This window comes from Syngnathus scovelli, chromosome 22, assembly GCF_024217435.2.
Source record: "Syngnathus scovelli strain Florida chromosome 22, RoL_Ssco_1.2, whole genome shotgun sequence".
NCBI lineage: Eukaryota > Metazoa > Chordata > Actinopteri > Syngnathiformes > Syngnathidae > Syngnathus > Syngnathus scovelli.
The window spans coordinates 666,580-688,233 of NC_090868.1; the positions used below are offsets into that span (position 1 = coordinate 666,580).

General features: G+C 51.2%; 1 protein-coding gene across 8 annotated transcripts; it reads left to right on the top strand.

Moving 5' to 3' along the window:
• The first annotated feature begins 2,760 nt into the window (after positions 1 to 2,760).
• gata3 (GATA binding protein 3) lies at positions 2,761 to 9,871 on the top strand. Of its 8 annotated transcripts, none has more exons than XM_049760943.2 (6): positions 2,762 to 3,467; positions 4,417 to 5,058; positions 5,748 to 5,804; positions 6,006 to 6,052; positions 7,327 to 7,452; positions 8,698 to 9,871. In XM_049760943.2, the coding sequence occupies exons 1-6, from the start codon at positions 3,230 to 3,232 to the stop codon at positions 8,980 to 8,982; spliced, it is 1,395 nt and encodes a 464-aa protein (XP_049616900.1). In that variant the 5' UTR covers positions 2,762 to 3,229; the 3' UTR covers positions 8,983 to 9,871. The 8 variants fall into 8 exon arrangements, with proteins under 8 accessions (XP_049616898.1, XP_049616906.1, XP_049616900.1 ...); XM_049760945.2 differs by having other exon boundaries at positions 4,417 to 5,001; XM_049760941.2 differs by having other exon boundaries at positions 2,761 to 3,467; positions 5,748 to 6,052.
• Positions 9,872 to 21,654: the final 11,783 nt, after the last annotated feature.

Consider the following 21,654-nt stretch of genomic DNA (forward strand, 5'->3'; position numbering starts at 1 on the left):
TGCGCGCGCATCGACGGGTCACTCGCGCGTCTCATCCGAGCGGAGCAGGTCAGTCAATATTCCGGCAATTCATATTTCACATGCTCATAAAGTCCATGACGTCATGCATCATTCTTTTACTGCCCCCCTCCGCGCGCGCGCGCGCACGCGTCGATCCCTTATGGCTCGTCCACTTTTTCAACTCGTGAAATGTTGCAATGTGAAATGATGAATGCTAATGAATGCTGCGTGTTGTGGAATCGGAGCGAGGTCGCTAATGACGTATGAGGTCGTGACGCGCGGCAAATTGCAACGTGGATGCAGCCAAAAGGGGCAAAATTCCAACCTTCTTCCATTTGAGGAATTTGATTTGGGGCTCATTTATTCGTGCCGTTTTGTCTTTATTTTTGTGTTGATTTATTTATTTGTGAGTTTATTTGCATTGTTGGCGCTTCCTTACCTGCTCTGGCTGCATGCGTCCATTTTGTGTGAGCTGCTGCGGCTGCTGCATCTTGTCTTCTCTGGTCTGCTCTGCTCTGCTCTGCTCTGCTCTGCTCTGCTCAGCTCTGCTCTGCTCTGCTCCCCTCCGCTCTGCGCGTCCGTCCGTGCACTCTTTGTGCCCTTTTGACAGCGTCAATTAAAAATAAAAAAAATAAACGCCCGCACCCCACGCAGCTTCTGTATGAAACGTCGTTGTGCATCTCATTTTTGCGCGTGCGCGCGGGTCTGATGTTTTTGTGAAATTGCTGAAAATGAAATGTTTTCTAAATCATTCGAGGGGGAAAAAAAGAAAGCAGTCTCTTGCTTGTTTTTCTTGGACGTCTTGAAATGTTTTTGTCTCTTCGTCTTCACACTCTGCTTTCATTTTATTTTGCATGCTTTCAATTTTCGATTGAACGAGGCTGCGTGCATTTGGAAATAATTTAAATCGCGCGCCAAATCTAAATGACACCATTTTTGCTCCAAAACAAATTGAACATAACCAAATGGGATGTTTAAATGACTTGTGACGTCATTTACATTTGATCTACCTCTTTATTGTTCAATACACAAAAAAAGATCCGAAATATATCGTGCGGGCCGGCGCGCGCGTGTATATGTTTTCACTTTATTGCCAACATTTCATCCCATGCTGCCAACGTTGCACTCGAGTCTTAAATTGTCACACACGCAAATGTTAGAAAATGAAGCAAACGTCAGATTAAAACAAAAATAAAACAAAGATGATCACACTCTTAATTTTTTTTTGCTTTGTACAAAACAACCCAACAAATTGTTCCTGGGTCGGTCCAATTTTTAACACAAAGGGTGTAAAATTAATAATATTAACGTGTGTGTGTGCGCGCGCGTGTGTGTGTGTGTGTTTGTGTGTGTGTGATATAATCCAGATTAGTAGTCCGGATTACTAGTGCCGCCTTTTCTGATGATGACATTCTGAGTGTTAAATGTGACGTCACGCCCGGAGGGCAACAGTAATGCAAACGATCAGTCACGTGATTGCTGCTTCATCATATCGGAATATTTTCAGGATTGCCTCTCCCCTCACTTCCGGGACTGATGTGACGTCACGGCTAAATTCTCACAGAGATGCACACTCAAAATAACAATTGTGAGTGTGTGTTTCCATTTTCTGTGATGTGTTCATTTGTATTGGTCGTTCGTTTAGACCAATGTAACAATTTAACGCATTCATTCTTTTAAATTTACTGTTGATGTATGGTTGCATTTTGATTTTTAATTTTTGGGGGAATATCTTCGTGCAAAATTTTCAAACTATGATAGCATGTTTTCAATCAAAAACGGGCTATTTAAAACAAAAATTAAAAACTCATTTGGACTAAATGAGCACACTTGGTATTTTTTCCTCCTTTTTGTTTTGTTGACATATTTCCGATCGATGCCACCGTCGGTGACACAACCACGTATTTATTTGTATTTGTTTGCTTGTTGGACACATTTATTGGAGGGGAACATGTTCTCATAAATACGTTTAATTTAAAGGCGAATTTGAAATGTGAACATTTATTGTGACATTTGATTCTTTGTCATCTTAAACACAAAAACATGATCATTGATTGTTTTTTCCAATTTGAGTGTGAACCACATTTGTCGTAAACCACGGCCACGCCACGTGACTCGCTCCTGTCTTCTTTCTCTTTGTTGTTTTGCGTTTGGGATGCTCTGAAAGCAGATTTGAGGTGGAGGATGGACAAAGAGCACACGGCGCCATTATTTCAATGAAAGGCTGCCAAAATGAAACCTTGGCAAGGAAACTCGACTCATTTTGCAGGATGAGTTTCGCCTCTTTGGTGTGCAGCTGCCTTGCGCCTACTCGCGCGGCCCTGCTTGAACTTGATGGCTCTGCGCGGGCACGCGGGGCCCAGCGGCTTTGAGCAGTCACATGACCGCGAGAGGACGCATCGGCGGGGCGACGCGCATGCGCCATCGCCGCCGTCACCACCGCCACTTGACTTTTACGCACGGGCTGCCTTCTTCCTTGTTGTTTCTCCCGCTCATGTTCATCTCAAATGACACTCCAAAGTCTCCAATTCAATTAGGAAAAGCCCTGCCCACTTTTCTGGGGGCTGCCTCCCCACCCGTGCATGCATGCGCGCGCGGACCCTCCTTAAGTTGCGTCGCGCCGCAGCTGTCTGCTGCACTGAGCCGCCTGGCGCCACCCGGAAAGAATGCCTTCAGTGTAAGAGAGAGAGAGAGCTGGAGGGAGGGAGGGAGGGAGGGAGGGGGGCGGGCACAGAGAGAGAGAGAGAGAGAGAGCGAGAAAGGGGGGGGAGGGAGGGAGGCCCGAGTGGGTGCAACACGCCGCTTGGGTGCGTTCCGGTCACTTTTAGGCACGCGAACCTGTTGAGTGCACGTCACCTCGTCACCTCTTCGTCGGAAGACTCAAACAGTAGCTAAACGAAACGTACTCGTCCGAAAAAAAAAAAAAATCATTATAATAATTCCAAAACAAAAAGAGCAGCTCGAGACTGCCTTGTTTGCGGCCCACTTGAGGATCTCCCCGCGCGCCTTCTCCATGTTGGACGTATGGCCTCGTTCCGTGCGTGTCGGGCAGGACGTTAACCGCCTCTGTCTATGTGCGCAGGTGGGACGCTTGTGGATTTAAACGGACGCAGGTGCCGGAAACGCAAAACGGGATTGTTTGCTTGTTGTTAACGCCGCACCAAGCGAGAACTTTTGCAAAAGAAGGAGGAGAGGGAAGAGAAGCGGCGGCGGCGGCAGCGGAGGCGCCATGGAAGTGAGCGCGGAGCAGCCCCGCTGGATGAGCCACCCGCACCCGGCCGTGCTGAACGAGCAGCACCCCGGCGGGCACCATCCGGGCCTGGGCCATTCCTACATGGACGCGGCGCAGTACCCGCTGGCCGACGATGTGGATGTACTCTTTAATATCGACGCCCAGGGCAATCACGTCTCTCCCTACTACGGCAACTCGGTGCGGGCCGTGCAGAGGTACCCACCGCCACCGCACAGTAAGTACGCGAGCGAGCGAGCGAGCGCGCACACACACGCACAGCGGCGAGAAAACGAAAAGCAAAATTCAGCTGCACGAATAATAAATATATTGCCGCTTACATTTCGAAACTTGCCCCTTGACAAGCATCGGAGCTGCTCTGGAGGTTGCACAATGTTTACCTCGATTTGTTTTTTACATTGGAAAAAAAAAATCGTGCGTCTGTTAATTATTTTGGGTGGCAAAGTGAAGTTTTTTTAAAGGGAGGAAATCATCGAAATCGCTCTGCGCACTTATTTCTAGTGTTCATTTCAAGCGGACTTAATTGCAGCCTGCTCAAAATTGTATTTATAAAAGACGTCAACTAAGGAGGCACATACATGAGACGTAAAATGAAAAGAGGCTCTGTCAAAAATTTAGGAACCTTTACAATATTTGATGAGAGCGAAAAAAACTGAAAAGGTTTTCTAAATTGTATGCATTTTGCACTTCTCGGACCGCCAACAGAACGTTTACTTTTCTTCTTGTAACAACTAAAATGAACAACGTGTTTATGATTTTTTTTTGGAAGATTCACTTAAAATAAATGATTTTTTTAAGGCAAAGTTGGTGTTTCGTAACGTATTTGCGCTTGAAAAATCCAAGGACGTAAGAAAGCAGCATTTCGTGCGTTTATTGAGCCCAGTTAAAAAACAAAAAACAAATCGATGAGCAACATTTCATGCGTATTGTCACGTTCGTGCTCACTTGACTAGAAAATACGAGGTGCGGCGCGGAATTATTGAGGACAGACAAACGACAAAATGCATCAGAATTCGGTGCGCGGAAGACAAAAGTGGCCTGCCTGCCTTCCTGCCTGCCTGCCAGCCAGCCAGCCTGCCTGCATGTGCGCTCTCGCGCTGCGCTTTTCTTTGCTGACGGCTGCGTTCTCGTGTCTCCCGCACGCAACCACGCGCGCACGCACGCAGGCAGCCAAGTGTGCCGACCGTCGCTGCTGCACGGCTCGCTGCCGTGGCTGGAGGCCGCGGGTGGCAAAGGCATCGGCGCGCACCACGGCGCGTCCCCGTGGAACCTGAGTCCCTTCCCCAAGAACCCGCTGCACCACCATCACCATCATCACCACCACCACGGCTCCCCGGGCGCCCTCTCCGTCTACCCGCCGACCTCGTCCACCTCCTCGTCATCGTCGTCGTCGTCGTCGCTGTCCGGCGGCCACTCCAGTCCGCACTTGTTCACATTCCCGCCCACCCCGCCCAAGGACGTGTCCCCGGACCCGGGCCTGTCCACGCCGGGTTCGGGCGGGGGCGGCGGCGGCCCGCGCCCGGAGGACAAAGAGTGCGTCAAGTACCAGGTGACGCTGGGCGACAGCATGAAACTGGAGACGGCGCACGGGCGCGGGGTGGCGGCGGCGGCAGCGGCAGCAGCGGCGGCTGCGGCGGCGCTGGGGCCGGGCCCCTCGACGACGGCGGCGGCCCACCACCCCATCGCCACTTACCCACCACCTTATGTCCCCGATTACGGGCCAGGCCTCTTCCCACCAAGTAGCCTGATAGGTGGGTCCTCTTCTACTTATGGTTCCAAAACAAGACCAAAAACAAGGTCGTGTTCAGGTAGGCCTCACATTCCCTCGCTTCTCACTCTTGCTGCATCTCACACAAACGCGCGCGCACGGGTGCACGCCAAACGCAACAATTGCACCAAACGCGTCGCGTCATCGTCTAAGCAGATCGGCGCCGCATTCATTTGACTTTGGTAATGAGATTAAAATCGGATGGATTAGTCGATGCATATCATTGGGATTATTATTAATGGGGCGGGATCATGTGCATTTAAAGATGTCGTCCTCCTGCTAATAACACTTTTTCTTGCCATGTGTGCAAAAGCGGGCAAATTCGACGTTGATTCGATTGCACAATAATAGAAGCAAAAAAGACAGATTGGCTAAAGTGTTAAATTAACGACGTCAGCGCGCGCGCGCGCGCCCTAAAGCTTTCGCTTCACGTGCACACGCTCGATCCCATTTTAATTCATGCTGCGAAACGACAATTCTATTTTTACACAGATTAATATTTCACTCCGCGTTCGAGGAGTTGCGCGTATTGTTCCGATTTGACCACAAAAAAAAATCAAGTGCAATTTAGTGCCGCTGCTTTTCACAGAAGTGCTGTGCTGCATGTCCTGTTTGCCTTTTGAGATCAAATGTTGTTGCGCGCGCAATTGACCCGTGGCGTTTGTGTGCGTGTGTGTGTGTGTGTGTGTGTTTTTTTTTTTTTTGTGGGTCCCGCACGCGTGCGCGCAGAGGGCCGGGAGTGCGTGAACTGCGGCGCCACGTCGACCCCGTTATGGCGGCGGGACGGTACGGGCCACTATCTGTGTAACGCCTGCGGCCTGTACCACAAGATGAACGGCCAGAACCGGCCCCTCATCAAGCCCAAGCGGCGGCTGGTACGTGCACGCGCCACCAAGGCCCCTCTTGATGACATCTGCGTCTCTCTCTCCCTCTCTCTCTCCCTCTCTTCCTCTCTGTCTGTCTCTCTCTGTCTGTTTCCCTCTCCAGGAAGAAGTAGGCCTATTAGCTGCAGGAAATTGACTCGACAAGTGCAGGTCTCTGCTTTAAGATCCTAAAAAAACTGCACTGTTATTATTATTATCATTATTATTATCACCGTGATGATTTGGGACCCAAAAAAAAATCAAGCAACGGCCGCTACAGTCATGTCCGTTGGTCCTTCTTGCCACTGTCGTGCAGGCCTGCATTCTAAATCAAATGTTGAATATTAGGGGTGTCCAAACGTTATTATAATACAGTGCAAAAAGATTACATGAAGCAATGAAAAAGAGCGCAGGGGAAAAAAAGTCAAAAGGCAATATTGTCAAGTGCAGCTCAACTGGCGTTTTGACAATCGGCCTTTGTTGCAAACATAAGAGCACTGGAAGAATTCAGAAAGAAAAAAAGAAAAAAAATCATTTTTTGCCACACGGAAAAGAAATCATCCAAACCAAAAATGTCTGGCATGGTTTTTGCTCAAAGCGCTGACAATGTGCTTCTCAACAATTTCAATCATTCAAAGCAAACATTGAAATTTACAAATAAATTCCTCCCTAGTTTCCGAGCATGTCGACAAAAGGTCACGACCCCTGGATTTGTAGCTCACAGCCTGGTCCATTTTCCAGGCTAAATTTTGGGCCACTTGACGTCGACGTTGGACACCCTCGATTTGAGCTTATAGTTTCGAGCACCCCCCCCTCCCCCCTACATGTATATATCTACATTAGGTAGCTAGCGCCCAAGAGCAGGAAAAGTGTGCAGGATGTGAGATAAGAGTTGTGCAAGCTGGAAGTGCTGCGCCTGTTTTCCGAGCGGTTCTGCTAAACCAAAAAAAAAAGTGGGCTGGTCGCATTTGGATGCAAAAGGAGAAGACGCGGCGCGGGCCTTCGCGCTCGCTCACCTGACTGCCGATCGATTATTTTTAGAGGGGGAGTGCAGAGATTAGAACATCAATGTCAAGCAGCTAAATCCATCCACATGCACCTCACTAAAATAAGCACTTGCATCCAAATGTGACCCCCACCTTTTTTTTTTTTTTTTTGGAGGAGGACATTTAATCAGATTGACTGGCTGCAGCGTGTCAAGGCTGCGCTTTTATCTCCACTTTTAGGAAATGCTTCTTCTGTACTTGTGCTACTTTTAGCCCCCTCCCCTCCTTGCCAAGCGGCGCGCTTCCATCTGCTCCTGTTTGCGTGTTCCCTCCCCATTCCTCCCCACTGTCTTGGTTTCAAACGTCGGGCCGGGCCTGGGGGGGGATGGAAACATGTTTCGATGTCGACGCGCCCACTCACGGTGGCCTGTGTGTTTGTTTGCGCCCGCATGCGTGCAGTCGGCGGCCAGGCGCGCGGGTACGTCGTGCGCCAACTGCCAGACGACCACCACCACGTTGTGGAGGCGCAACGCCAACGGCGACCCCGTCTGCAACGCCTGCGGACTCTACTTCAAGCTGCACAATGTAAGTTCACCCAAAACAAAATGCACGTTGGCTCTCGGCGCAAAGTTAACACACAGGAGTCACCTTCCTGCCGTCCCCCATCTTTGTTTTCCCCTCACGTCCCCGAGCGCTAATTGTCCCTGCAGAGCTGCGGCTGATAAAGTGAATTAATGATTTTATTGGCAGCCGCCGTAAATCCCAGCGCTTGCAAATATTAAAGAAGGCGCTTAATTAAAATCCCATTAATTTTTTCCCTTCCCTCTATCTGACCGGCATATTATTCCCTCGTCATCTCCGCGCGTCCCCCGGGGAGTCGCAAAAAGCCGTCAATTTCCATCAAATCGGGCGACAATCATAATCATAAAGTGCCAACCAGGTGCCGCTAAATCGTTTGCTCGTGGGAAGAATTCACTCAATGGTGAAATGCTATCATCTCATGTGAAACGCCATTGACGGGCTAACGGCAATTAGCATTGATTGGAATTGTTGACCGCCGCGTTAACGTCAGTTGGATATCGGTCATCTGGCATCGACTGGCGACCAGTCGATTCTTTTTTTGGGAGGGAGGTGGGGCTAATTTCTCGCTAAGAAGTTAACCGGGTCGGCCGACCGGATGCCGTCCAAGAGCTGAGGTCCGGTCCACCGGGGAAGCAGAAATGAGTCATTCAAACCCGAGTCACGTGTCAGCCTGTGAAAGCACATCATGGTTGCGGCGGTAGGGGGGGTTGGCGAGGGGGCACGGCAGTAATCATGGCGACCGCTCCGCTTTTGGAGTCAGCGAAAAAATATTTCTGGCGGCCGACGCCAGAGCCAGAAAGAAATCCCTGCTCCCATTTCCCCGGGAAGAAGAAACGCTCGGAAAAGATCAGGGAGCCAGTCGGCCTCATCCGCAGACCCCCCCCCCCATCCGTAATCCTGCCCACAGCCCAAATTCCATCATCTCGTTTCTTGCCGGCTAAACTGCAGAATGGCAGCCGGGACGAGAAAGCCACGCGGTCGAGGAGGACTTGGCCCGTGGTGGCGGCGGCTGCCAGGCAGGCCCCCCCCCCCCCCCCCCCCCCCCCCCGCAACCCCATCCCTCGTTTCTTTCCTCCTGGCACCAACCAGACACTCCATTGGAAAAAGCAAGCTACTCGGGAAAGCCATTGGAGCATTTCTTTGATTTTCAGCGCGCGCACGAGAAAGTTTCTTTTTTTCTCTTCATGCTAACATGATGGCCGCCATCATACTAACCTGCCCTCCTTTTGTCTGGTGTGTGGAGAGCAGATCAACCGACCTCTGACCATGAAGAAGGAAGGCATCCAGACGCGCAACCGCAAGATGTCCAGCAAGTCCAAGAAGAGCAAAAAATCCCTGCAGGACGGCGGCATGGACGACTTCTCCAAGAGCCTGATGGACAAGAGCAGCTCCTTCAGCCCGGCCGCCCTGTCCCGCCACATGTCCTCCTTCCCGCCCTTCTCGCACTCGGGCCACATGCTCAGCACCCCCACGCCCATGCACCCCTCCTTCGCCCCCCACCACCCGTCCAGCATGGTGACGGCCATGGGCTAGGCCCGGCTCGGCTCAAAGGCGGCCGGCGCCCGCCCGCCCGGACGCTTCCGTCCCAAAGGCTTCTTCACTTCCCGGGAGAAGGTCTGGCAACATTTTGCCGTGAAGAAGCCTTTTGGACTCAAGCGGAAAGAGCCAAGAAGAAAAAGAATCCGGCGTGACCCGGATGACTGACGAGCTCCGCAGACGTCCCGGCTTGCTTGATTTTATTTTTGTAAAATCAAAGGCGGAAGCTGACTCCGACCCTCCTGGGATAAGGATCTCTCCAATTGTGTACAAAATCTAAAAAGCTGACTGAAAAGACTTCCTGGCTGGTCTCGCACCTGTTTGACAGGACCTTTGTACAAATTGTATGAAATACATCTAACGAGAGAAAAAAAAACGCAAAAAAAACCAAGATGGGACACTCGAAGAAGGCTACGAAGAGGCGACGGCGTGTAAAGACAACGTGAACGCTTTTGCTTTTATTTTTGGATGTGCTTTAAGTCTCGGCCTGTTGGTTTGTGTTGACACACGCGCACACACACACACTCACGCACGCACACACATGCACGCACACAACCTGACAGATGATGATATGCATTGTGAAAAAAAAAGTTCCTGTATTTGTTATTTGTATGTAAAAAAAAAAAAAAAAAATCAGAGTACCAAAAATACGAAAGAAACAAAGATGTAGAATTATTTCTTTATGTTATGCAGACTGAATGGTTGTAAAAATGGAATAATAATAATAATCACTTGTGTAAAATATGGCTGCTTTTTTGGGGGTTGCTTTTTGTTTGGTACAGCCCACCTTAGCGAGTTGCCCTCTCCCCTTCCCCTTTGCTCCCCCCACCCCCCCCTCCCCTTCTTTCCAAATAATAAAACTAGTTTAATCTCTGTTGACATGTTAGCCTTGTGATCCCGAGCCGTCCTTTTTTTGGGTGACGGGAAAAAGCTCCACGGGAAGTGCGCGTGTAAACACTCGCAAATCAAACAACCGCCGGCCGGGTGGGCGCGCTCGCGCTTAGGTGGGAACCTCCAAAGTGGGCGGGGCCTGGGGTGGGCACCGCGGGTTTGTCCCTCCATGTTGTTTTGAGTCGAAAAGTTTGAAGGGAGGAAGAAAAAAAATCCAACCAGCATTTCCTTGCGTGCGAAAATGCGCACAAAGCACGCCGAGATGATTTCGAGGCATGGAGGCGATAAAAAAAGAATTGAGTGGATTACATCTTGATTCTTTTGATTGTGGTTTGGGAAAAGACCTGAAGGCTGAAGCACGCCGCCGTTGTGGGAGTTCCCAGAACGACCAACTTCAATTGTCTAGCTAACAATCGTAAATTTCAACCGTAATCTCCCGCCACGACACGGAAGATAAAAGATAATTATCTCGTTTAGCGACGTGCCCCCGAGGCTTCTTGGACGGCCTCGCCGATGACGAGCCTAAACCCTCGTAAAGACGCGCTTGTGATGCGAAAAACCAGACTTAAAGATTGAAAGTATGCCGCTCGCAGGGCTTTGCATCAAAGGAGACGAGCATCGCATCCGCTAGCCAGCCGCTTCTCCGATTGAAATGTAAATCCGATATCAAATCTTCCTTCCTTGTAAAGGACCACCAAAGTAGCATGCTTAATGTTCACCTCGCAAAGAAAAATGTCTGCAAGCACCAAACAAAAGTTGTCCTCACCACTAAGGCAAAAAGTGGATTTGAAAGACTACGTCACCATCGGCTTTTCTCCAAAAGTTAACGTGACATCGTCATCGTAAAATGTGACAAGTTGTTGACATGAGAACTTGATGGATGAGTGTAGGGGAGAAAAAAAAAAAAAAAAACAGCGACAGCCATCTTTTACCACCGTGTCCCCTGATTGGCCCCCGTGTCATCAAGCCCGGGGCCCCAACTGCGGCTCACCTGGCGCTGCCGCCGCCCTCCAAACATTTGCATGGCTGCAACTGTCATTGCTGCTGCTGCTGCTGCTGCTTCTCTCTGCAAGTTGGAAAGGTACGAACGAAAGCTAGCAGGCTAACGTAGCATTAGCACAAGTGCTATGAGGCACAACTGCTAGCCGGCAAGGCCCAAAACTTTTAAGTGGTCGGGATCTTAAAGCCTCCAAAGGCGACTTGGCTATGATAGTAGGATACGTGGCTATGCCAGCAACCAAAGATCTCAGTATAGAAAGACCAGTCTGCAGTTTCGAGGACGACGTTTACTCAAGTTCTTCATAAAGCTACCGGGAATGTTCAGGAACCTAAAATTTACGATAATTAAACAGGTGAGCGGTTTTGAGGGTCTTATCATTAGCCAGCCTTTGCTTACAAGCTAGCGGGCTGGAAGGTTAACGTTGGCTCTGTTGACACTGGAAGGCAATATTGTGGCGCATGACTGCTTTTGTTGCGAGATTTCATCAGGAATTGGACGGAAGAGTAATCAAGGCAAAAAATGGCCGCAGGGTTACGTGCCATGGTCTCGACCCTCCGCCAACCGGATGTCGGAAGTCAGAAACCAAACAAAAGATGGAAGTTTTGTCAATCAGGGTTGGCGTTTTACAGCCAACAATCAAATGATTGGAAAATAAATGCCATTGACGCTCGCGGTGCCCGACTCGACTTGCCCGACACCAAATGCGTTGCGACTTGCCGCCGCCGCCGCCGACTTGAACCGGAGCGCTTCGACGGGAATGCCGCGCAGCCGTCCAACGGGAGGAGACCAAAAGGCTCAACGATCCCATGTTGTCGATTTGCAAAATTGAGCGAAGAAAAAACCGTTGCGGGAAATACTTGGCCTCTGCTGCGCGTTGTCGCCCCGGGCCGAGTCGACTGCTTCAATTATCCTTCTCACCTTCGTTATTAGCTGTCAATCTTTCACCCGTGGTGCTAACGAGCTAGCTCGGCGTTAACCACCAACATCACACAAGAAGCAAAACTTGTCATATTTGGCGGTGGGCCCAGATTATTTAGGACTTTTTTTTTGACTTTGCAATCTTAGGCCACGCTCCCTTTAACGCCATACAGCTCTTTGGGCCTGTGATAAGCGCATGTCACGTCTTTACATTCTCTGGTGGTGCAGGGAAGGTCTTCCCATGTGTCGGACTGAGCAAGAATAGTCACAGAATGAGAAGAAAGCCCCCGAGCAATGCGAGAGAGCGCCTCGCGTCGCTCTTGCGTAAGCGGGCCAAGCTCCGATGAAAAGCCGGAATGCGGCGCCTGTCGACACCACGGCCAAGCCAGACGGTGCGTTTACGCCGAGGCAGGTGCCCGGCTCCGACGGCGGGTCCTCCATGTGGACTAACTGGTTGGGAGGGGGGGGGTGTTCATTGCCTCCATTGTGTTTGCATTGCAGCCGACTAGCTCAGTCACTCTCGGCTGCTCGGCCATGTCAGCGCAAAGCGGCTTCTTTCTTCCCGCCCCGCTCGCTCGCTCCTTTTGGCTTTTCCCAGCTTACACGCCAAAGTTGACATTTTGTTTCATTTGTTGGCAAAGAGGACAAATCCAAAAAGTTGCTTGGCAGCAGAAAGTGGCCTTTGTGTAAACTCAATTCAACTGTTGTGCTTGTTGGGCCAGATGGAGGGGGGGGGGGGGGGGGGGCAACATAATGTCATGTGGGGGTGGGTGGGGGCGGTGCGTCCCGGGGGCAGGTGAGCCAAAGGGCGGTTGAAGATGAAGGCGAAGACTCGGGTGACCAGTTTTACCTGGAAATGCCTGGAGCCCGCCCGGACACGCCGCAGCGAGCGCAACGAGCGGAGCGAGCGCAGCGGCCCCCGGGCGAGGAAAGAGAGGCAAGGCCGCCATCAATCTTCGTCTTCTTCTACCTCACGTTGTCATCCTGCTCTCCACTTTACCACATCCCTCATTTTTCACAGTAGTCCTCATCTCGTGCTGCTCAGGCTGAAGTCGATTGTCAGCCATGAGGTTCGATGTGGGAGTCAGTACAGATATTTGTTTAAGCGAGTAAAAGTCAAAACTGAAATATTAAAACGTATACATTAAAAATATATCACTTTGTTCAAGCAAAAATATTGCTTCCATTGTAGCCTGAAGTCTCACAATCTGATCAAATCCGAACATACAGCCTTCAAAATATTATTTGCATGGATGATATAAATAAAGTCACCTTAAATAAAGCATCTGTGCAAGTTTTAATTGAAAAAAACCCCCCCCCAAAAAACCCTGGACACTCAACAGTCAATCAAGCGAAGAAGAATTTTGACCAATCACTGCGCCCAGTACGATCCCAGCAAGCGAAGAAGGATTTTGACCAATCACTGTGCCCGATATCATCTAATCAAGCAAAGAAGAATTCTGACCAATCACAGCGCTTGATGCAATCCCATCCACAAGTGTCACTCGATCGCAACAGGTGAGTCTTGTGTTTTTTTGTGTGTCGGGGTTATGGACACGTTTTGCCTCACGTCGTGCCTGAAAAAAGTTACCTAAAGTACCCTAACCCTATGGCCAATAACGTCCGCCCCCCACCCCCGTGTGTTTACGAAGTGCGCGCGCCTGTCCGTCCCACTGAATGGAGATTTTGTGAGGCCGTAAATCACGCGTGTTTGACACGCCACTGAAGAAGCTAGCGAGCGGCGAGGCCACTTTAGAGGATTTGCACCTTGACAATGGGAAGAGCTGTAATCTTAGACGTCGGCGCCTTCCTCCCTGGGGGGGGGGGGGGCATAAAACATATTTGCTTCGTCATATAACATATTTGCCGCATTGAAAGGTGACTTCCCTTGGGTCACAATGGCCGCGTGTGTACGTCTCGCGAGGTACTGCGTGATCTGGAGTCTTATTTAATAAAAATGAAAAAAAAAAAAAATCACACCAAATATGCTTTTTTTTTCTCTCTGCAGTGGCGCTCGGGTTCGTTTTGGATGTGATGAACCGCATTGATGAGCTGCTTGTTGACGTAAGTAAAGGCTGTTATTGAAATCTGTGCAAAATAATGACATGCAAAAAAAGTCATAGCTATTGAAAAAAGAGCCCAGATGTTTACCATATTATATACGTATATCTTTATTAATCACCTTTATATGATATGTGTCTCTTTATTCTGTATCGTTGTCATTGCAACTTCTTGTCTATGCAATTTTGCTAGTTGAGTTTTTGTTCCAAGGTTTTGAATCTGAGCAGAAGCATTAAATTGGGCTAGCGTACTTCCTTGACACCGATGACTTTGCGCTTTGCTCCAAAACATCGACTGGCGAGTTTTTGCGCGTAAAGTTTTCCATGCCTTGCGATGACGCCGCCGTGGACAAGTTTGCTTCCCGCCGCCCGGTCCTCGCTTGAGCGCTCCGCTGTGACCGGCGGGGGGGGGGCAGGCCATGAAGGGCGTCAATTGTTGCCAAGCCAGGCGGGGCTGGGTGGGTTGGGGAGGGGTCCTCCGGAGCACCTGGCCATCTGGACATTACATCCCCCTGAGCCGTAATGGATGCCCCCCGCCGTCCCCCGTGCTTCAACCCCGAGCTGAAGACCCGTAATGGACACCCCGCCCTTGCCCCCCAAATCGAGCCCCTCTCGGGACCTCCGTTTTGGGAGGTAGCGCCACCGCATAATAGCTTTCATTTAAAGCTCCATTGATGGCGATAGAGCCTCGGCGCCGGCGGTGGCCTCGGGCTCGGGACTGTTTGGGGCACGCACGAGCTCCAAGCCGATCACTGGGGCCCCCCGCTTTGTGCTGACAGGTGTAAAGGGGGCGTGGCTTTTGCCACAGGTGCGGACGCTTGGCTTCGCTGGCCGCATTTTGTAACGAGATTGCATCTGAGGGCCGATGCAGTCATTCGAACGAGCGGCGTGGGGGGGGGGGGGATATGCGGGCGTTAACGTGTGCGCTCCAATACAAGCTGAATTCTTTTGTTCTTTCTGCTGCGGGGCTCCTGAGAACATTAACGCTCATTAGGGCCCCGAGCGTGCACTGCAAAGGCTTTCTTAGCGTTGCCTCGGGCGGGCTGTCGTTATTCTCTGACCAAATAAAGCAAGCGCCGTTTGAAAGTTACCAAAGTTAGCTTGCTTGTGCAAATTCAGAACTTGCTGGGTGTGGGAGGGAGCTCACAAAAAACCTTTCAAGAGTCCTTTAGTTCTTCCACATTTTTTCTGATTGCTCCTAAAATTGAAGCACTTGCGTCCTTCCGTTCTGTTTGTAAACCACTAACACGCACACACACACACACTATCGGAGCGCACGTGTGTGCGAAATACGTGCAAGGTGAGTCATGCCCGAAAGTCAGAGCGAAAGGTGAATCAGAGTGCAGGGTTGGGTGGAGGGGGCAGCTTTCCGGGGGCAACTTTCGTCACATACCCGTTTGTTTTGTTTACCCATCTGATTGCGGCCTTTGATTGGCCGGCATGGCGCGGTGCGAGCACGCGGCACCGATTGCCGTCTGTGCGTTTTTGGGCCAACGTTGACATAGCGCGCGCATTCCTCAAGTGGCGCAACGCAATAGGCAAGATTTGACTTGATCTCGTGGGGCTTGCGCTGCTCTCGTGAACCGCTTTTTGCCTCTGGTGCATCTTTTACACGCCTCGTGCAACTTTCCCCGGCTCATATTATGAATGAATGCCATTTTCAAAATGATTTTGTCTTATTAGACAATTGGCTCTTTGATTTGTGGAAAATAGCTTTTTTTTAATTTCATTTTTAATTAGGTTTTTAAAATGGTTTCCTCATCTGATTGCTCTGGCCCATTAGCTTTTCTTAAAAGTCAAACGGCATCATCCATCCAAATAGGATGACATCACGGAATGATGTCACAGCCTTGCGTGTGCCGGTTTGAAGGCCTCCGCCCGCGAGCGGGAAGCGGCAAAGCTCGGAACGCGCTTCTCGGGAAAGCGGCCGCAACTCCAGCTGACGTTTGGAAGAATGTTTGCGTCTTTTTTGTGGCTCTGGTTGCGCTTTGGCAGGCAGAACAGGTCCAAACTGGTTTGGCTCTTCGTATCTGTCTGCAAATATGCGGAAAATGCCAAGCGTATTTTTTCAATTGAATCAAAAATAGTCCAAGCTGTTTTTGTCCTGTAAAGCTGACACACAAAAGAAAAGAAAACCAAGTAAGGAGACAATCGACGGCCAAAACAAAAAGTAACCTGAATCGAAGAAGAAAAGAATCCAAATCATCCATAATTGAAAACAAAAGCAATAAGGCCGCCTTTGATAAAGATCGGCCGTCATTGTGCAGCCGGCCGGCGTAATTGTATCATTAGCCCGAGCTAATCGGCGCCATCCGACGCTAATCGAGGCCACGGCGGGGCACGCGATCCCTTTCATCGGCGGCCCGCCGGTGTCGCCTTCCGCAATCGAATTTGGCTCACGCGTGACCCTCCACGCCAGCCGCCTGACCTCTGAACCGCCATTGCAGCCCGCCGCGATGGTTTCCCGCTGTACCGCTTTACCGGTGCCAGCTCATCGACGCCTCCTCGATCTGTTCATTGGTCCAATTGCTCTCCCGAGAGTACTCGGTGGGAAGACGAAGGAGGGAGGGAGGGGGGGCTGGTCTTGTGGGCCCGCCGCTCTAATTGGAACACAACCGGGCTTACACGGCGGTCCGGGCTTCCTCGTACCTAAAAAGTTTTTAAGTGGGTCACCTCCACCCATCCCGTCCCGTTGTGGAGGTGCTGATTGGCGGCCGGCCGGCCGGCCGGCGGGCTCGCGTTTGTATCGGAGCGCATTCAGAAGTCCCTGAGGAGCGGCGCCGGCCCCCCTTTTGTTGCCGCTCGCAGGTCCTAACGGGAATAGAAAACAAATTAATTGCCCCTGTTAGATCACTCAGGCGCTCACCCGGGGGACCAATGTGCTTATCACGCACACACACACACACACACACACGTTCCTGCGCTGCACATTCTGCCTCCTCCCCATCTGTTGCAGCCCCCCCCCTCCCGCACTAATTAGGGAGCTCGCTGGCTGGCTCGGTCTGTCCCGTCTCCATCTGCTGGCCCACAATGCGTTCATGCCACCGGGCCGGGCATGGCCGGGCCTTTACGACCTCTGGCTCGGCTCGGACTGCCCGCTTTATTGCCTCTCGGGAGGGCTGCGCATTGAGCGGACAAAAAGCACAACAAGCCTGATTGATTGTTTCATTGATTAAGAGCCGTGTGGTCCCGAGTTAGTACAGTCAGCGCCGGCCGGCCGGCCGCCTGGCTCAGCCCAGCGTGTGAGGCCGCGCCGGATTTGTTTGCAAATTTGCTTTGGCATCTGAAACGTTTGCCGAAAAGTGCTCGCTTGTTCTCGGGACGGCTCCTCGCATTTGAAATGTGGAGTGGGCTTGGCCCAGCCCGGCCCGGCCTGTCAAGAGTATAATGACACCGAAGCCCGGTCCCGTTGTTCCTTTGTAGCCCCGCTGTGGGCTCAATTGACTTGTTGACCTGCTGCTGCTTTAGACGGCCCTCGTCAGCTTACCTTGGCCAAAGTCTGCTCCCAAGTGTCCCCAAAAAAAATCCAATAAATAACAGAAGCGACAGTCATAGAAAGTTTTTTCCACTTACAGTCTAAGAAAAAAAGGCTGACTCAGCAAAAGGGTTACTCGGAAATTCCCATTTTTTTGTTGCCTTTTGATTTGGCTTTTGTTGTAAACCTTCAATTGTTCTTGCAATTTGGTGATTAGGATCATCACGTCTGTCGCTCTTTCTTCGGCCCCCAGCGGGACTAAACTAACTTGGCCCTCCCCAGCTTTAGCAATGCAAATGTGTGTGTGTGTGCGGGCCCCCAGGGGGGCTAACGTAGCCCTGTAATTAGTGTTTGTGTGTTGTGGCCTGAGGTGCCAGCGTGTTAATCAAAGACATTCTTGTGCAACCAGTGAAAAGGGCCAGCCGGACCAAAAGTGACCCCCCACCCCCGGCCGGCCCCGCCCCTTGGTGGACGCTCTGCCAGACTTCCACGGCACATCCGAGCTTCCCGCCCGCCTCCTTCCCCTCTTAATGAGCGTGATTATCAATCCAAACAATAATTGGGGCCACTTCCTGTCTGCGGCTGACGGACGCGCCGGCCACTTCCTGTTTCCTCAGCGCCGCCATCACTTGATGACGCGGTTGTTTTGCTTTTCGACTCATCCTCCGTTTTGATTTGAGTTTTTTTTTTAAAGTGCTGACCCTTGTAACGCGAGCACGCTTGGGATACGTGGGAGAAAAAAAGAGCCGAGGTGGGCGGTGCCGCTTTTCTTGATTGCAAAACAGCAAACGCGCCGGCACGGCCGTTTTTCTGTCAGCCTGAGAACCAAAACAAAACGAGCCGCCTCGGCCTCCTTTCTCACACCTCGTGTCTTGTTGACACTCCAAACGGGCCACGCTGAGCAAGCGGCCCGCACGGGCCCAACTGCCACGCCGGCGACCTCGGAACCGGTTTGCCGTCGGCCGTGAGAACTACGTGCGGCCATTTTGTCTGTTGCCGGAGTCAACCGAGCGAGACTTTCTTTCTTTCGCTCAAATCAAACACGAGCTCGTTTTATGTGAAAGTCGTTCAACGCAGAAGCCAAAAATTGCCACAAAAAAAAACAAAAAAAGCGAGTCAAGTAAATGTCGTCTGTCCGGCGGGCGGCTTTTGTCTGACTTGCGTCACTTGGTAGAACATTCCGGCATGTTGTCTTTGCCTCTGACATGTTTTCTGTCAACACGCTGGTGGTTGTGACATCACACCTTTATAGAGAAAAAGTTTCCTGTCCTTTCCCGTCAATCACGCGCTAACATTAGCATTAGCCTCATGATCCACTCTGAGACGATCCGACGGTGGCGTTACAAATGAGGCCAGATGACGCTCGGATGTTGGAGCTTCCGTTCAAAAGATGTTGGCGTGAGCCATGGAGTACTCGAGTACCTGTGCTCAAATCAACTATTTTGGGCTCTCCGCAACCTTTAAAGGCCCGCCGAAATCCGCGTCAAATGGAAAATTGGTGCGTGTGTTTGGCACATCTGTTGGAGATGCGTGGGCACGCAGTGTGTGTGTGTGTGTGTGTGTGTGTGTGTGTGGGTGTGTAGTTTTGCAACCACCACACCTATTTTTAGCCTTGTCAGCTTAAAGAAACAATGTGAGTGATGGAACAAAAAGGGGGGGGCGCCCCCATGCCACCTTGTACACCGGCGACCGATCACTTCCTCCATCATCTGCGCTCGACGTCACCTTTTCGACGCAAACAGGAAGTGAGTCAACCAACGCCAAGCCTTTTTTGGCGCGTAATGGCCATGTTATTCGGAAAACATGTTAGCACGTTAGCTTCTGTCAAGATTTGCTTGTTGTATTTTCAGCTGCCAAGCATCCAAAGCGTCGTTTGCAAGCCGCAACTTCCGTTTGGCACGTCGGCCCCTCCCTCTCCTTGGCGGTGGCAGGAATCTTTTAGAGCACTTGAAAAAGGCCCCTTCCTCAAAAGGAAGTCAGCATGGCCAGCCCCCAAAAAAATAAAATGCTCGTCGGGCATTTCAATGTAGCATATTTTCTATTTCTATTTGTTATTTATATTTGCAGTTGTGTGAGAAAATGCAAGGGGGGGGGGGGTAAATAATATCGCTATCAGTTCAGGTAAATGAAATATCAACCAGCAAGGACAGGCTGCCGTGCCTCCAAACACCCCCCACCGGTCTCAGCCTCGGCGTCCATCAGTAGCGCCGCCCCCACCTTGCCCCCCCTGCAGGTGATAACAGATTAAAGCTATTCCATTTCATGCCTCAGGCTCCCAAATACAATCCATGTGCACGGGGGCTCCTCCGGGGCCCGTGCCCCCCCGCACACCTCCCGGCACCCCCGTCGCTTCTTCGGGCCCTCCTGCCCTGGCGGGTCGCGGCCGCACCAGTCCACTGAGCTAAGCCGCCATTGCGGGAGATGGCTGCGTGTGTGTAATGGGGTTATGTCAGCTTAGATGGGTCTTCTCCTTTTCACTTATTAAACTTGCCAAAGTATCTCTCAAGTATGATTGCGGCCGAGCGAGCACGCGGCCGCGAATGCTTTGGCGGCAGCCCGTTCAGGCAGCATAAAAAAAAAAGACTCGGCATGCTCTTTAGCAACCTTTGCTTGTTTTTTTTTTTTGTTTTTTTTTTTGCGTCTTGAATTGTGGAAGTGGCTCTGGAGCATAATTGTGACTCAGTGTGAACGTGCGCCCCCCCACCAGCCTCTCCCCGCCGCTTCCGACGTCTCGCTCCTTGGAGCCAGGAAGTGTCCGGCGAGCTGATTCGCCCGCCGCCCGCATTCCTGCGCTGGTAGCAGCGGGAGCGTCTGAGAGGGAAATGAGAGAAATCCAAGCCACCACGCTTCCTCCTCCGACCCCCCCCCCCCACCCAGCCCCCTCCATCATCCGTGTTGATGGCGGCCTGTTGAGGCGGCAAATTTGTCGCGCATGAATGAAGAGCTTCTCCGTCGGGATGCGTGTTTGATTGATCCCTTTCGACAGCGTCGACGACTCCCTAATCGATTCATCGGTCATTTCGGAATTCAAATGGAAGTCTGAGTCTGCAACTGTTGGACTTAACGAACTCGACGCTACTTCCACGGAATCGGCGACAAACGTACATTTAGCGGCAAAGCCCGGATCATCTGCGATTATTCCTCCTTGAAGAGCGAGCGCTTTTCTCCTTTTTATTGTGCGAGGAAAAAGTTCAGGCGCCACCAAATTTATTTGCAAATGCGCCACTGCGGCTTAGCGCGCAAACGAACATTGATGTCGGATCGGGACGTGGAACCGATTGGAGGGAACGGCCGAGCGGAGATTGCCGCCGCGTATCTGGACGGCGCACACGCGCGACATCGCTAGCGTAGCTGCCGCGTGCTCGGATTAGCGCGCCGTTAGCGTCGCGCCGCCAAACACTTTTCCTAAAATTGTCCACATCCCAAGGACAAATTCAAGCAGAGTCGACGTTTAAAGCCGCGAGTCACCTGTTCATCCAAATTCCATGCTTCCATTATTGCCGGCATCTTGCTGAATTTTTTGGTCTTGTTTTTAGCGCTAGCCGACTTTTGACATCTGCAAAAAAAGCAGCCATCCCAATCCCGAGGTTTTTTTTTTCCCTCTGTATCGGCGAGCTGGACGCGGATGAGAAAACGAAGCCATTAGCATGATGCCCTGCCCCATTTCTTTCAGATCTCGGCTTCGTCGACGCTGCACGGCGGCGGCCAATTTTCACCAGGACGCGAGAAGAAAGCGAGGGGAGGCGTCGATGAGCAGGTAATGGAGGCTGATGAAAGCGGCAGGGTGAAATGGAGGTGGGAGGGGGGAGGCTCTTGCCCCGACAACGTTTAGCCTCCCTTTGCGCTCTCTGCGCATTTGAACTTATTTAAACGAGCTCACGGCTAACAAGTTAGCGTGGACGCATTCACATTCTCCAAACAACCGCCTCGCAGTCAACTAACGGGCCCAAGTTGAAATATCGCTGCGGCGTCCCCGGTTGAGATAATGAGATGCGAGACGCCACTTTCGGGTTGCGTGTCTCCAACACTCGTCACAAAATGAACAAGCCGCCGAGCCGAGGCACCTGCACACTTGAGACACGCACGCACGCACGCAAACACATTTGCATAAGGCATACACACACACACACACACATGCTCACACAACTCCGAAACGCAAACCAGACTGTCGGTTGGTGGTCTGTCCTGTCTATGTGGCGTGTACAGGTGTGTGTGTGTGTGTGTGTGTTTCCGCTCTTCGTTTTCAGCGAACGGCACTTGAAGAGGCGAACTTGTTGCTTGCGCACGTGGAGCAGGTGCACAAAGGCGGCATTAGGAAGTTATTT

Bases quoted from the DNA above. Each gene is read 5' to 3' on its own strand.
- gata3 (XM_049760941.2), top strand. From the start codon at position 3,230: ATGGAAGTGAGCGCGGAGCAGCCCCGCTGGATGAGCCACCCGCACCCG. The intron at 3,468-4,416 runs GTAAGTACGCGA...GCACGCACGCAG, and splicing joins GTACCCACCGCCACCGCACA to GCAGCCAAGTGTGCCGACCG. The intron at 7,453-8,697 runs GTAAGTTCACCC...TGTGGAGAGCAG, and splicing joins TCTACTTCAAGCTGCACAAT to ATCAACCGACCTCTGACCAT.